Here is a 16,733-nt window from a genome sequence, read left to right as displayed (position 1 = left end):
GTCCACTCGTCATTTTTCTTTTTGTTTCTTCGCATTTTTCATCAGTGCAAGCCATGTGCCAAAGCTAGAAATTACTGTCAGCACCCGTACAGAAAAGACCTTCTGACTCGTGAGACCAATTATCTGGACGTAGTTTGATGCGCAGAAGAGAAGATTCCCGAGCAGAGCAGGCAGCGGGGAATTAGACGGACGCGGTTAGATCTCTGATCCCGAGGGGATTCGCGAACATGCCGCTGTCTGTCGGAACGATACGCGCGCAGTGGTTTTCAGGGCCGCATGCGCAAAGCCGCCACGAGACGGTCCTTTGTTTATCCCCGTCCATCTCTGACACGGCCCAGCCGCGCCGCCGCATGCCGCGGCGCTCCCAAGCTTGGCAAGATGGCAACCACGCATCCCGCCATGTCCAGGCACTGCTCCGTGCCTCCATGTCCGCCGCTTGGGTTCACCTCCGCATGAAGAACGGACCCGGCGGGGCGGCCTGCTCGCCCGCCACCGCCACGGCGCCACCAAACAAATCAAGCAGGTCATCACTCGGCCATGGTGGTGGTGGTGGTGGTCCAGGGCGGGCCCTGTTTCCCGTGACGCCCTGAATGAAAACGAAGCCCAGTCCCGGCATGTGATCAACAACGACGTGTGATCAAATCACTCTCCCTAATCGCCCGGTCGTCCCCCGAGATGCTCTCAACAATCGCTCGGTCTCAGGTACTACCCGTGCCGTGCACCGCGGCCGTTGGCGGCAGGAAGCGAGACGCGGCCGTTTCCGGGCGACAACGACGGCGAGCTAGCTGGTCCATGCCTAACGCCCCTCGGCTCGCTCACGCCGCGCCCGGCCGGCCGGCGGCCGATCCGCGGGCGGGCGCACGGATCCGGGTGGGGCGGCGGGCGGACAGCGGCACGTGGACGGGGGGATTCCCTGCCCACCTACATAACTGCCTCGCCTCGGCGCCTGTCCCTTTTCAGCTTTCGCTGCCACTTGAAACCGCCGACCCCCACCAACGCCTCCCCCTCCCCGGGCTACGCGTAGCAGCACGCTCCACTCCGCTGGATCCCCATCCCCCTCTCGCTCGGTCTTTAGAGGAGCCGGAGCAGGAGCTAGCTGGCGCAGGCTGTCCTCATGTTCCAAAAGTCTCGTCCCATGTGACCCTCCAATTCCAATTCCCACCCGTCTCCATCCCCTCGCCCCGGCAGAAGCAACCCGGGGGGGCCGCAGGACGGTGGTGGGGGTGTAGTCTAGCTAGCCACTGCTGCACCACTATAAAACAAAAACTCCGGGCGCCGTCGCCCATCGCAAGAGCGAGCGCGCACTGGCGGCGGCGGAGGCTGAGCTAACACAAGAGCTGGGTCACTCGCTGCCGGCCGGCGTGCGCATTCTCAGCCAGCCAGACAGCTAGCCCGGGGTTCTGCGGGCGGATCGTCCGTCGGCCGCGTACGTGTCGCGCGCGCGCATGGCGCAGCTGCCGCCCAGGATCCCGGCCGCGGTGCACCACTGGCCGGAGGGGGGCCACCACGGGGCCGCGGTGGCGTGGGCCGACGACTTCGCCGAGTTCGCGGCGTCGCGGCGGGGCGCGCACCGCAGGTCGCTCAGCGACTCGGTGGCCTTCGTCGAGGTGGCGCCCGCGGACGGCGCGGCCGGCGAGTTCGACCGCCTCGACGATGACCAGCTCATGTCCATGTTCCCCGACGAGGCCGGCGGCGGGTCGTCGTCCGCGCCGGGCTCCGAGAACGGCGGCAGCAGCGACAGCGACGGCGACAAGCGCGGCGGCGGCGCCCCCGCGGGGGGCGCCACCAATGGCTGCGATGACGAGCGGAGCGAGGCCGCGGACTCGCAGGCGCTGGCGTCGGGGCAGGCAGTCGGCGCCGCCGCCTCCACGGAGCTGATCCGGGACCCCAAGAGGGTGAAGAGGTGAGCCCCGATCGAGCCCATGCACGCACTCGTCTTCTCCAAGCAACCACACAGCTTGATGTGTAGCCTGAAACGCTTGCCCGGCAATGCTGCTGCTAGGATCCTGGCCAATCGGCAGTCGGCCCAGAGGTCGCGGGTGCGGAAGCTGCAGTACATCTCCGAGCTCGAGCGCAGCGTCACAACTCTGCAGGTATACAGAATCATCATATCGAGATTCAACTTCTGGCAATTCTTGCAACCTCATAAACAGACCAACTCTAACACATATATAATGCACAAGAATTCTAGGTCCAGCATAAACAAATACAGCTCAAGCTAATCTCATCTCATCGAAATGCATTAGTATGTATATATGTATGCGAATTGTAAGCTACTGATCACCCGGTTACTCCAAATGGAGCTCTCGATCAGCTCTAGGAACTGGTCAGGGAATTGTGTTGATGATAGTAAAACTGACACGCGCTTCACCGATCCCTATAGATCTTGCCCACATTGTAACCTGACTCGGTGCAAATAAAGAGCAGCGTACATGGCCGCAGCAGCAGGATCCCGCAAGGAATTACATGTGCAAACACTTGAACGTGCTCGATCGATATAGACGACATGCATCATACGTTTGCATGCATGATGGTCAGGAGCATTTTATTTACTTTTACATAAAAAGCTGGCTCAACTTATAACCAAAAAAAAATTGATTGCCCTTGCCCCCGGTCTCCGCACAACGCATGCCAAATGTTGATGCACTCTTTGATGCGCCGGCGCCTATTGTCATCGGCATCACAATTCACGGGCGCATGAACTAAGCTGGGGGGCGCGCGATTAGCTTGTCACCTTTCTCGCAAAAAAAGATTAGCTTGTCACCTCCGCACATGCATGCACACAGCGAGCAGGCAAGGACGACCAAGGTAGATGGATGGATGGATAGATGGATCGGCATGCAGCGCGCACAGGCTGGCCAGCAATTGCAACAGCGCCCGCAAGTGATGAGCCCATGTGCGCGCGGAGGCCGCGCCGGCCGGCCGGCCTCGGCGTGCACCCACCCCCGGGCGGGACGGCCGGGTAGATCGATCATGGATGGAAGCAAGCAACGAGGCCGCGGGCCGCAGGCTGGCTCTATCCTCCTCGCGTGGCCGTGCGCGCATGCACGCCGGTGTACTACCAACCCCACGTAGCGCCATGATCCAAGTGCACATGCCTCCGCATGGCCGTGGTGGTCCCTGCCGTGCGCGTGAGTGAGTGCTCTGGATCGATCCGCATGCTGATACATGGATCGATCGTCCTCCTCCTCCTCGCGCGCGCGGGATCTGGCTGGCTGGCTGGTTACCGAAGTGTTCTTTATTTATTCATTGCTGCACAGGCGCAAGCTAGGTACGGTACAGATCAAAGGTTCCGCGGCTGTCCGGTTTCTTTTAGCATGGCATCGCCGTGTTCCAAACCACTGGGTTAAGATTGGTTATTACGCGTTAAGCTGCACATGTACGTACGGAATCTGGAAAATGTTCGATCGAGGGGAAAATTCAGAACAATCCATCTACGAGCTCACCAGCTAGTACTACTGGTTTGTAAAATCGACGGTTGAATTGCTTTGCAGAACGAGGTGTCCGTGCTCTCGCCGCGGGTGGCATTTCTGGATCAGCAGCGGACGATTCTGACCGTCGGCAACAGCCACCTCAAGCAGCGGATCGCAGCGCTTGCACAGGACAAGATCTTCAAGGATGGTGAGTACCATGCTTTACTCGGGGCAGGCGATCATAATTTAACTAGTACTGCAGCACAGATGGTTCATAATTCATGGAGAGGGCTAATAATGCATGCCACTGAGAGTCGGCCGGGCTTCGTGGGTTATATCTCATCATGCTTCAACGGACATCACTCATAACTGAATAAACTTTTTTTCTTCCCTTTTTTTTTTCAGCTCATCAAGAGGCGTTGAGGAAGGAGATCGAGAGGCTGCGGCAGGTCTACGAGCAGCAGAACCTCAAGATGCCAGCCGGCGCTGCGGCTTCTGACCACGGACCGCCACCCCCGGTGCGCGCAGAGAAAGAGCTCATGAGCTAGCTCATCCATGCCTGTCCGCTGTGCAGTCTGCTTATCATTAACTTGGAGGGAACACTGCATCATGATTTTTTTTCAGATTCTGTGGATGTTTTCTTCTTCTTCTTCTTCTTCTTCTTCTTCTTCTTCTTCTTCTTCTTCTTTTCCATTGACATGTGCATTAATTCTTTGTACTTTGATTTGGATTGGTTTACTGTGCAAATTGTGGTAAAGTCGTCAGGAAAGCTGAACTTTCATGTAAATCATTTTTGAAGCATTACATCTCTGGCAATCTGGATAGCTCTTGATTTTCTCTATGGTCCATGTTTCTTGCTTGGTCAGATCTCCCTTAATATTGGCAGGTTCAACGTAATTGAATTTCCTTTGTCGAATAACTGAAATTGAACTGTGCCTTCAGGCTGGCAGTTTTAGCAGACTAGGCAAACCTGTAAAACAGTAACATGCATGTGTTAGGTTGATCTCCACCGACAAAGTCCAACGACCAAGCAGGACCCTCTGATCAGGGCCGCACAACCTACTCATAGTTGCGGGTCCCCGTCGCGCAGCGCCATACAAAAAATAAGGTAGAACCGAGGGTATGTACGACAAGGTTCACCGTGCCAACCAAACCTTCCTACAAACCCTAGACCCGATCTACATGAGCACTGAAGCGACAGGAAGCTTCGCCACCCTCTGCGTCACGCCGTCGTTGCCTCTGCGCCCTCGACACCAACATCCACGCCGCCGCCATGGCCAGCTCCTCCACAAAGCCCGACGGTTGCCATCTCTACACCTCTCTCATCCCCCCCCCCCCAATCTCTAGTTCAAGTATTCATGCACCAAACATTGTTGTTTATCTCGAGTTAATGAAATGAACCCACTGTTCTACACCTAGAGATCCCTTTTGATCTATCAATGGTATCAGATAATAGCCTAACCTAGCGTGTAGATCTAGTTGGGGTTGAGAAATAAGAGAAAAGAAGGAGGTGATTCAAACCAAGAATGCAAATCCTAAACTAAAAAAACTAACTTTTTCAGGATCCGGAAAAATCCCGGTGCATGACCCCTAATTTAATTATAACAATGTGTTGGTTGTGCATTAAGTTTATAGGAGTTGATTGAAAACCTACCTGCATGATCCCTCCTAAAAAACCTATCTGAGTCCTTTACTTATGGGCGCGGGGGGGGGGGGGGGGGTTTGCGAAGCTAGACCACATCAGCTACAAATTCCCAGCCGTCTGAGGACCCGATCCACCGGCACAGCTTGTCCTGAACACTTTGCAAAATTCTCCACTTTTACAAGAACCAACCCGCAGTTAGGGTGTAAATTGGTAACCCTTAGGTACACCTCCAACCCTCTTTAGTTGGAGGTGCACCTAAGGTTTACCAATTTGCACCCCTACCTACAGTTTATGTTTGAGCCCGTCGGTGTTTGCAAAAAACACCCTAAACCTTATAAAATTTAACCCGCAATCCACGTGTGTGTCTCAAATACTACGTTCAAACCTCTACAACTTTCAAAATATTGCATCTCTTACGTTTTAGCTCGGTTCTCAGCGATCCTCATGGCCACCCGATTGTAGCGAACCACTACAATTACAATTATTTTAGTTTTCATAAAAATAAGATAAAGAAATACATGTAATATGATAATATAGACACTACACGCTAGGGGCGCCGTTGGCGAGGCCAACCGATAAAGCCACGTCAAACAAATATTAATTAATATGTTGCTCTAAAAATTTTAGATCCAGTTTTGTTTAATTCCTCAGCTCAAGTAATTGCTAGATATATAGCTTAAGATCAAAGATTGCATGTCTCTGTGCACCTGTTTCAATTTAAATGATTTTTTGATGCCTAAAAATGTAAACTGCATGGTGAATAGCATAAGAATGCTAAAACGATGAAACAACTTTTGGTACCATCTACGCACATCCTACTTGTTTCTTTTTTTTATCGCGTAACTAAGAATCTAGGGTTCTATAGGGATCCCTACAATGATAGTTTTCTTTGGTGCAGGCAAACAGTTTGGCCAGGGCTAGAATATTATTTTTAGTCGGTTTCATGCTTACTAATACCGTTGCAATTTTTTAGAAAATGAAAAGAGCGCTGCCTGGATCTCTCTACCGTTGTCTTCCTCTTCTCATTTTTTTAAATATCTGCTAGCTAGCTTACTACTGTACCCCACCATATATAAGTTTTAATGTATACTATCATGTACTGTAACATGTATAGTTACATTTATGATGTACTTCAATCACTATTATTTCCTTCGCACGCCAAGGCACGCACCAATAGGAGTGATTAAAAGGTGCCCTGGTTTCTTCTCCTCTCCGTGCTTCACGAGTGAAAATGGACACATGTCCATCAGTGCGTGAGGGTGGCCGCGAGAGAGCGCGGGAGAGTGATTTGCTGCAGCTCACCAACCTTAATTTCCGTGCAATGCATACATCCAAACAAAAAAAATGCTCAATTTCACAAACCAATTATCCAAATTAAATTTTAATTGCACCGTTGTGCTTTTTAGGGTGAGATCTTTAAAATTAGAGCACACTTGCCTATATTTAGGTGATATTTTTTCTAAAACATTTTTATTTGTTCCAAAATAATTTTATTTTCTGAAATATTATATCTTGTTCTGGAATATTTTTTATTTTCGAACCATCTTCTATTTTCTATGGAATACATTCGCAATTTTTTTCTGTTGAACATTTTTATTTATTTTCAAATAATATTTATTTTTTAAACACTAGTTGCTCCTGCAGTACATGGGATGTGCATGCAATAATGGTGGAACACATGCTGTGTGATAGCATGGCAGCCGATCGTGGTGGCTGAGATTAGAAGTTTCCTAGGAAGGGCAGGGCTGCTGCTGCCATCGCGTCAGGAGGCAAGTGGTAGGCTCCACCTTATCTCTTCCCGTCCATCGCCTTCTCCTCCGTTTCTCTCTCGCCTGGCTGCTCTCTCTTTCTACTCTTTGCCATCACTCGAATTTCTACCGCTGCTCAGATTCGTTGTGGGTAACAGAGGGTGCCATGTTGAGGAAGAGATCGTCATGCCACCCGTCGCCGCTCAAGCTAGCACCAGCCATCGTCCCTTTGCTCTACTTCTCGAGGGCACCATCAGGACTGTGGTGGGTGGCGACGGCGGTGGCCAACGGCAACATTAGCCAGATGATCGACGGTCGGAAGACTGTGCTGCCCAGCACGCCAGAGTCACGAGCCTCAAGGGACTCAGTCAAGTCCAGGTATATGTCCATTTTGTATTTGGCAATGGGTGTTTGATGATAGATAGTTTTTTTATCGGGTGTTTTATGATTGAGATGCCGAATAAGGGCCTGTTTGGGACTGCTCTGCTTCACAAATCGCAGCTCAGCTTCATGAACTTCACAGCAGAGTAGCTCAGCTTTGAAGTTGCAGAGTTTTTGAAAGTGTTTGGCTAGCTGTTGTCGATCGAAACCCATCAGCGAGCAACGATAGGCAACACGAGGAGCCGGGAGGCTTCCGGGACGGCTGGTGGGCCCCGGTCCCTCGGTCAACGGTCCAGCGATCTGGTGCACACCCTGGCTTGGAGTCGCTAGGCGTGCCACCTGATCCTGCACCCGATCAGGAAGGTGTGACGTGTTAAATTCCTGTAAGCACAGACACTTGTAAAGGTTAGTCCGAGCCGTGATCGGCTCATCGCTCCTCCCCGGTATCGACTATGAAGAGCCGATTGCATCAGTACAGGATCGGATCTTTGGGACAGGCAATATATATATAATAATGAAACAAATCTTGCTTCATGAATAATCCAATCTACGATAACTAAGCTCTCACTGCACGATCGGAACATCCTACACGTGATTGAGCCTAACGAATACGCAAAAGCATCGGAACAAACAACCTAAACAAAGATCCTAAAAGCAACCCAAGAGCCGATTCCTAGAGAAACCTCTACTCAAGCTACGATCCGATACTAAACGTACTGCCGGAACTTTCAACTCGTTTGCAAGGCCTAATCGTGCATATATCGAGCTAAATCTCTAATAGATAGAAACTAGCTATAACAGATTGGATCTATTAATAAAAATAAAGCAAGATGCGACCATCGCATCCATGATCGAACACGATGATTGCGAAGCGCACATGAGCAACAAACAGAGCAGGATCGGGATATAAAGAGATTAACGTTACCCTATCCGCGCTATGATAACTAGTGCTACTCGCTATCTACAAGGCTTCAGAACGAGAAACACACGAAACGAACGAGCAAGGGTAATGCTGCCCCGATCACGCAGAGCATGATCAGGACCGCATGGCACTTACCCGATGAAAACCCTGGAACAGGGGAGGCGATGCGCCGTGAGTTGTTGATGAACGATCTCTCTTCCTTGTTTATTCGTGGTACATATTTATAGTCCGTAGACTTGTTCTCTTTAACTAACCCTAACCAAACACGACACGAATCCTAACTGCCTATATCTAAATTTACACGGCCTTTCTGGCCTCAACCACCCGCACAGGGTCCGATTCGCAAGTTTATCGTGATTGTCTTCTAAGCCCATCTTGCTCCATGGCCCACTTCCAGCCCGGTCAAATTATGGTGATAACACTAGCAGACCAACTTCAGCTTTAGAAAAAAGAGATTTGGATTGAAAAAGTCCCTTATGCCCTTGAACGATATATGAGAGGATTTCATTTATGATTTTTCATCTAAACGCTTAATTAAAAAATAACAGTACATTATAAATAGATAATAAATAGATAATAAAGTACAAATATTCCAAAATAATTCCATTACATATCAAGTCTCAATGATCTACTACTCATACTACATCCAACTTTGAGAAATAGCCGTTGTTAATGCATCACGAAAAACATCCATAGTAGGCGCATTGGGTACTGGAGATGATCCATCCGAGGGTACTACATATCTGTTATACCTTTTCGATATTGTAGGCTCATAATTTTCATCTTGCTCCACACGTTCAAAGTCTAAATCACCACTGTTATGCTCACGGATGAAATTATGGATCACCATGAGTCCTATCGGTATCATCTTTTGCTTCCATAATGGATACATCGGCATTTTATAGAGAATTTGTCACTCATTTTCAAGACTCCAAATGACCTCTCAATAACACTACGAAGGTATTGTGAACATAGATGAACAGCTAAAATTTGTGAACAAAACAATACTTACCACTTTCATTTTTTTCCACCATTCATTGTCCACATTAATTACTCCTCTTGTATTATCCCAACCGGTTCCGGTTTGATTCCGCAGTAACTTTTGCCGAATTGACCAATCATTCTTCAACCTAACCCACTTGTTCTTGATTTGTGTCTTTGATAAATCGATCGAAGAAATTATACCGATTTCAGAAGACTGGAGATGCGGGCATGACCCCTGTTGCCTCCCGCGCCGCCCCTGCTGCCTCCTGCGCCGCCCCTCCCAGCGCCTCCCCTGCTTCCTCCTGCGCCGGCCGCGCCCTGGGCCGCGCCGCCCGCGCTCGCGACGCCCCTGCCAGCCGCGCCGCCCGCGCCGTCGCCTGCTGCGCCGCGGACCGCGCCCCCCGCGCCGTGGCCCGCCGCGCCGCCCGCGCCGTGGCCCGCCGCGCCGACCGCGCCGCCCGCACCGTTCCCCGCGCCGCCCGTGGTCATGCCGCGCAACTAGGGTTTTGAGGGATGGGAGAGGACAGAGTATGGGAGCGGACAGAGGGAGGAAGAGTGGGGGGCGCGGGTACGGGAGAGATAGAAGAAAAACGTTTCAGGTGTGTAATCAGTGGTATTGGTGGGTAATTTTCCCCCAACTTCACGAGGGAGTTCAAAACGACTACTCGTGAAGTACCCTTTTGGCTGCTTCATGGATTTCGTGAAGTTGGGGCCAACTTCACGTTTTTTGGTGAAGCTGGGGGTGTTTGGCTACAGTTTCGCGAAGCGAAGTCAAATTTGGTGAAGTAAAACAGTCCTAAACAGACCCTAAAACTCTTAATGGATAGAATAAATATTACTAATGATGTATTTCTTTAGCATATACTGTGATTTCGTGATCGACTTTACGTGAGATAGAACAAGCGATTGTTGCCTTTCATTGACTTTTTTCATTGACTTACGTAAATTCAGCAGTCTAATGCTTAATACTTAATTGTTGAAATGATAGGAGGCGCGAAGCGCGCCGAATGTTTTAGTTACTAGTGAATCAAGAAGCTGACTAGTAGAGCCGGCTGTTTGCCCCGGCTGGCTGCTGGCCATGCCCGCCTGGGCTGCTCGCTCCGCACCAGCCCGATTTGCCTTGCTGGGCTGGCTGCACCGCGTGGCCTGCTGCCGTCCGTCGGGATAGTGGCCTGCTGGTCAGGCCGCGCTAGCTTGCCCGCTACAGCCCACCAGCGCTGTGTGCTGGCTGCCGGCGCGTGCGCTCCAGCGCCGCCGCCAGGCACTGCTCGACTCGAGCAGAGCGCCCCTCGAGCGTGTGCTCGCTCCCTGCTGCTCGCGAACACAGAACAAAAGAGGGAAGAGCCTAAACACGCTCGAATCTTCAAACTCAAATTACTCACTCAAAACTCCATAAATTCAAACGAAATTTGAGCTATAGATGCGTGGTCACAAGATCTAAGACCTAATACATCCAAGAAAAAAACATAGCAAAAAGATCAAGTAACCATCATGAATCTAACGAAAAACCGAATGTCATACAAAGACCATATTCTTGAGAGAAACTAAAAATCCGGTTCAAAATCGTGAGGGATTTGAGGGAATTGAACCAAAATTGCTCACAAGGATCCTATCAATCATTTCCCTCAAAAAATTCACCCCAAATCGCAGTCAAATGCGACGAATAAAAATCATCCGAAAATCACCCGAAAATGAAGAGAAAAAACGCTCGGGATTGACAAAATAAACACAAGATTCATCTTTTGATTACTTCAAGAGGTCCGGTTCCAAGCTACTTCTAACATCACTTAAAAAGCTTGGATGGCAAAAAGATCAAAGAGCCACTCCTCTCTCTTTCTCTTAAATCCTAACAAATCTCTCTGACAAATAACTGAGAGGACCTTCATCAAAAGAGATAGCTTCCTCAACAGCCCATCCACATATAAGCACCTGGCAAATATCAAAAATGCTCTTACACGAAGCATACAATCCAAATACCCTTTAGCGGTAAAACCATCTAAGGTTTTATCGGAGCACCGGACGGACACGCCGTCTTCACGATTTTGCTTCGCCTGGACGCAAGCTTCGTGATGGCTTCGTGATGACGTCGTGTGCACTCCATCACCGTCATCTGGTAGCACCGGACGCGCCCTCGGTTTTGAGACTCAGAGCTGGAAATTTACCAGCATGGTGGTTTTAGTCCCAAATCCCCAAACCGTCAAATCTCCGCTTGGTCGTCACACGACCACGATGTCGACGCGTGTCCAATCTATGCACGATGTAGTCTTTCGCACTCCGCGCACGGGCAGCCTACTCGCCTTCCTTTTTAACTTGACGCCGTCTTCATCACATCCATGTACTCTGTCGGAGGAATTCTCCAGCCGGATGGCGGAAAGCACCCGCCTAAACCTAGTTAAGGATGGGTTTGGAGGAGACTTAGGAGCGCTCGATCGGTGGGCAGATGAACGCAGGAAGGACACAAAGATTTAGAGTGGTTCGGACCGCCGGAGCGTAATACCCTACGTCCACTTTAGTGTTGTATTGACTATGCCAGACTGAACGGAGAGCAGCGTGAACGCGTGTATGTATGTGTGGAACCCCCTTCTAACGAGTACACTCTCCCTTTTATAGTCCAAGGGGAGTGCTTACACTGTGCAGGGCCCCGACAGGTGGGTCCGGCCAACAGGAGCCTACTCTATGAGAGATGCGGAGATCTTCATCTCCAGCTCCTCTCCGTAGTCTTCACTATCGGGAAGTTGATGTGCGTATCCATAACCAGGATATGGCCGTGTACAATCTTATCTTGCACAGTGTCCGGTGTTAGTGTTGCCCAACAGCGAAGCCGTGCTGTCACTGTTGGGATGTAGCCTTCTGTCAGGCGGTGAAACAGCGCTGACTCGTTGCGTGCGCACTGTTGCAGCGCACGCCTTGGCTCGCCTATTTCAGGCCATCATCACGCGCGCAGCGCCGTGACGGGACTGTACACAGTCCGCGCACTGTGCACGGTGATACGACGCGCCGCCTTGGAAACAGGCGGGCTTACCGTGGTGTCAGCCTACCTGCCCCGTGTGTCAGTGGCAGGCCGCTCTTTTTGACTTGGGCGCGCCCGGCCCAGCTATCGCATTAAACGCTGGTAGGTGGGCTGGAGACGCGCGAAGAGCCTCTAGCCGTAGGCACATGGCAGGGCCAGTCCCGCTCCCCTACAGGGACGGCACGTGGTGGCACCGGACCCCTCCCCGGAGGGAGGGGGGTCCGGGCCCCCATGGCCGGTTGGAGCGGTCAGGCCCGTGATGGTCCGGCCATCACACGCGGCGGCCCCGGACCCCCTGGGGAGTCCGGGTGCGCGTGGGCTACCCGAGAGCCCGCCTGCCCTCCTCGGTGTGCGGTGGCCCCGGACCTCTTAAAGCTCGGGGAAGGTCCGAAAACCGTGGTCCCAGCTGTCAGGCCCGGGCCGTATGCCACGTCACCCAGAGGGCGAGGGGGAGATTACGGATTGTAGGCGCCAAGGGCCTGAACAACCTAGCAGGAGGTACCCCTGTATGTATATACCGACATACTCTTTTTCTTCCGTGCATCGTATGGATCCATCTATGATTTCGTCCGGACTTCTCGCATCCTTAGTCCAAGTCTAAGCGCTTTCATCCTTCGCCGCTCTTGATCCATCAGCATAAATCTTTTGCTTGACCTTCACTGCATGCCGTCGGCTATCCTATCATATCTTACACCTGCACATTATAAATCAAGAGATACATCAATTCATACCTACAAGAGTAACCACCGCAGATCCTCAAGTTGCCTCCCTAGGTTCGTCGAATCGTCGCCGCCGCCAAGCCCCGGAAGCAAACGAGCATTTCACTGCTGCTCACCTCTCTCTGCGCGCTTCCCTTTACGGCGCTGTCATCTCGGGTCCGCCGGCGCATCCCCCGCTGCCACTGATTTTGGATTTTAATTGCTGTCGATGGATTGGGCCTTGGGGAGCATATCACTTCGCGAATCGAGACGGCGTGCTGCTACTGTCCTCGCTCGGAAGGCACAACAATTTTCGCAATCAATGGCGCGGCGGCACAATTCCCATCGACCGGATCAAGCTGCGCATCCCATGGCAGAAATCCTTGTTGGCTTTTTAGCTCTTGGTTATACAAGAGACTAGCCTATTCATCTCCAAGCCCAGCAGTAGTTTTGAGCTGTTCTCCGATTGAAGCTCACCCATGCTCCGCACAAACTAATTAGAATTAGTATAAAAATAAAGCTTATAGCTAATAATTACTAATTATCTATCTTACGCTCTCTTTCATCTATTAAATATTCTAATACATACTTAAAAAATACATATTTATTATTATCTAGTTATAAAGATTTTATTTTACATCACACCTTCATGTACGTTTGATATATATTTAATTGAACCATTTATTTGTGAATTGTATTCTTATCTCTTCCATCATACATGAATACATGGTGAAACATATCGTTGGTAGTATTTTTATATAAATAATAATATAAATTATACATTAGCAATAACAAAAATAGTAATTTAGAATTTTATATTGGTGCACTTTAATATTTTTTACAATTATATAATTCAGATTCAGATTTAGAGGTTACTTTAACATTTAATAATAATGATATAATTGAATAATTTATAAGCAAATTTAGGAGGTTATTTGTATTATTCTTATAATGGCATTGGTGGGTAATTTATATAAAGATTAGGGGGTTACTTTAGGATTTTTTTTATAATAGCAGAGGTGGGTAATTTAGATACATATTTAGGAGGTTATTTTAGTCTATTTTTTTAATAGCAGAGGTGGAGAAAATATAACAATGCAATGGCTATTATGATTATTGTTATCAGATTGATGGCCGGATGTTTCTGATTTTTATGAGAATTTCTAAAATTTCTCTACAAAGATATTTTTTTAAGTGTCCATCTAGGATCCTAGGTAATTTCAAGGCTTCAAAAGAAACATTCGATTAATAATAATAAGATACTATGTCTCGAAGGCTTGAAGATGCACACTCACCTCCATGTAGAAAAAAAAAGAGAGAGAATATGTACGGACTAGTGAAACTGTATGATCAGATACAACCTTCTCCGATAGTTTCGGCTCCTGAGCTCTCGTTTTATTCTGAGGCTCGAGCGCCACAACACAAACATAAGTTTTGATCAACTAAAGCCAAACAACATTACACAGAGCATAAACCATCTGAACCAAGCTCTAAAAACAATTTAAATATAGGCTTCTGAGTCCCTAGAACAGGGCACAATTGTACAAACGGCACTCAAGAGTCCAGTTCTCTACTTCTCTTCAGCAAATGCAGACTGTACCAAATTCACAACACGGAGATAGAACACAACAAAATTTAGCCTAAGGTCAGCGGTGTGGTAGTTAGTTACAGGCAGGAGCGGATCCAACGTGGGGGCGGGAGTGGAGTTCCCCGGAGCCTCTCTACATTTTTTGCGCCATGGGAAGGAGTTTAGGGTTGCTAGAGGTTGAACAAGGTGAAATTTGCCCTCCTATTTTTATTTTCTAGATCCGTCCTTGGTTACAGCGGCAGTGCGGCACACATCTACTGAGTACTAAGCACATCTACTAAACACAGACACGTGGACACGCGTCCACAAGTTCGATCACTCCCACAGTGGGCTGCCGTACACCTGCTCCGCGCCAGCCTCGCCGCCCTCCTCCTCCCACTCAATGGCCATGACCATGACCATGCCGTCCATGTACCAGTCCCCCATGCACCCGCCGGCGAACGGGCCCATGCCGGCGTCGGCCGTCTCCGCCCACTCCAGGGTGTCGTCGTCGAAGACGGCGTACGGCGCCGGGTACCCTGGCCGCGGGCTCCCGTACTCCTCGAAGTCGGACAGGATGGCGTCGAGGTCGCAGTCCTCGCAGTCCTGGTGCGTGTGGATGGCGCCGTTCAGTTCGTGGCTGCCGACCCAGCAGTCGCCGCCGTCGACGTCGCCCGGGAAGCCGAGCTGCGGGCTGCCTGCGTCCTCGGCGGCGAGGGACGCGTCCAGGAGTTCGACGAGCAGGTCGCCGTCGATCTCCGGCACCTCCATGACGCCGTCTTCTCTCTGCCGCGGCTCGATGCTATTGCTATCCATATCCATATGTATGTGATGTATAGATCAAAATGGTAGCCAACTAGCTGCTCTTTTTACCGGTGCTGCGGGAGTGGGGCGAGGAGGAGATGAATGATCATGGCAGGGTGCGGGATCAATGCAGCAGGGAGCTCGCGTTTTATAGCCTGAGGTGGGACGTGCCAGCTCAGGAACAGTGGCTTTGGGTGAGCTGAGTCGGCCATGACAGGAGGACCGGGCGGTCTCGCACCTACTTGACAGCGGTCATTGATGCCCGATAAGAGATTGCTTTTGCTGGGAGCAAGCGTGGTTCAAGGAGCAAAAGAGCAAAATTAAGACGTTCAAATCATGTTTCTGTAGCTGGAGGTGATCAGGAGCAATAATGGTCTGCATCTTTTGCGTTATGTACGAGATTCTGCATCGTCCAGGTACAGACAGGGGTGCTGGAGGCGCCTAGCGGCAGCTCCAAGGGCCCGGCCTGTTCGCCATGAATGTTGCTGGTGAGCTGGGTTCAGGTTCAGCCGCTCAGGACGTTGTGAGAAAGTTCAGTCCTATCCATTGCACAATGGCACTGCCCCCGCCCATCACGTGATAAGTGCTCAGCCAGCCACTGCTCCCTGTGTTTGACTAGGGTCAAAGTGAAGTTGAAACGGGAGGCAGGGATGGTGAGAGCTGCAGCATGAACCCAGCATGGTAGATCTGAGCACAGTGACAGTCCTGTGTCTCCGGTGGCATCAATCCTAGTGTTACTGTGCTGGTACTCCTAGGAGGCTAGCTAGGCCCCAGTTGAGCAGGTGCCACGCCAGCAGCCGAATGATCGCTTCCGGAAGAGCAATCAGAGGCTGGCGTGAGGAGTGGTCGCCGGCTTTGCGGTCCTGCAGCGTTGCAGGGTGCAGAGGCACTGCATGGGCGACGCAGCAAGGGCGTGGTCTGGTCTGGTCTCGGCTTGGATCGTGATGATGATCCACGCCGGTGTACGTCGACGCCAAACTCGTCTCCGGCCTGCGTGCGATAGTTACCGGGACTCATCATATCGGCCGGCGATCCGTTAGAAATCTTCCGTTTTTTCCGGTGTGGCACATGGTCTGCCACTCTGCCTGGCTTGGCTTGGGCCATATGCGATTTCATTGGTGGACCAGTTCTTCCATAGCTTTCGCTCACCGGCGGGGGTGGTGGACAGCGCGGGGTGTAGCGGGCGGGTGCGGCCGTGGATGGGGAAGAAGTGGTGCGACGTGGGCGGGCACCAAACAGCTAGACATTGCGCCGCGTGCGCGGACTAAGGTTATCCTGCGGTCAGATCGTAGTCGTAGTAAGTTTAATAAACTGCTGGCTCGAGCACAACAGACGCCATCGTTGTCGATAACGCCCAACACCAGGCACTCCAGCCGTGCAGCGCCGGTCACGCACGTAGCTGCACGCCACGCCAGCGATCGGCTGGTCCTGCTGTTCCTGGCCGCGAATCACAGGGTCAGCCTAGGGTCAGGCGGTCAGCCCCCACAGGGTCCGCTCGATCAAGATCCAACATGGCATCAAGGCATGACAGGTGACAGTAAATCACAGTGACTATGCCCGT

At 50.9% G+C, this 16,733-nt stretch overlaps 2 protein-coding genes across 2 annotated transcripts; one reads left to right on the top strand and one right to left on the bottom strand.

The window, feature by feature from the left end:
* Positions 1-978: 978 nt before the first annotated feature.
* LOC112894568 (basic leucine zipper 6-like) lies at positions 979-4,254 on the top strand. Its single transcript, XM_025962319.1, has 4 exons — positions 979-1,903; positions 2,003-2,093; positions 3,495-3,621; positions 3,819-4,254. The coding sequence occupies exons 1-4, from the start codon at positions 1,446-1,448 to the stop codon at positions 3,959-3,961; spliced, it is 819 nt and encodes a 272-aa protein (XP_025818104.1). The 5' UTR covers positions 979-1,445; the 3' UTR covers positions 3,962-4,254.
* A 10,312-nt stretch (positions 4,255-14,566) lies between these two features.
* LOC112895108 lies at positions 14,567-15,703 on the bottom strand. The gene has a single exon (XM_025962987.1). The coding sequence runs from the start codon at positions 15,188-15,190 to the stop codon at positions 14,705-14,707; it is 486 nt and encodes a 161-aa protein (XP_025818772.1). The 5' UTR covers positions 15,191-15,703; the 3' UTR covers positions 14,567-14,704.
* Positions 15,704-16,733: the final 1,030 nt, after the last annotated feature.

This window comes from Panicum hallii, chromosome 5, assembly GCF_002211085.1.
Source record: "Panicum hallii strain FIL2 chromosome 5, PHallii_v3.1, whole genome shotgun sequence".
In the NCBI taxonomy this organism is placed as follows: Eukaryota; Viridiplantae; Streptophyta; class Magnoliopsida; order Poales; family Poaceae; genus Panicum; species Panicum hallii.
This window is presented reverse-complemented; position numbering and strand designations above follow the sequence as displayed.

Coding starts and splice junctions, on each gene's coding strand:
- LOC112894568 (XM_025962319.1), top strand. CDS start 1,446: ATGGCGCAGCTGCCGCCCAGGATCCCGGCCGCGGTGCACCACTGGCCG. Junction 1,904..2,002: donor GACCCCAAGAGGGTGAAGAG/GTGAGCCCCGAT, acceptor TGCTGCTGCTAG/GATCCTGGCCAATCGGCAGT. Junction 2,094..3,494: donor GCAGCGTCACAACTCTGCAG/GTATACAGAATC, acceptor ATTGCTTTGCAG/AACGAGGTGTCCGTGCTCTC.
- LOC112895108 (XM_025962987.1), bottom strand. CDS start 15,190: ATGGATATGGATAGCAATAGCATCGAGCCGCGGCAGAGAGAAGACGGC.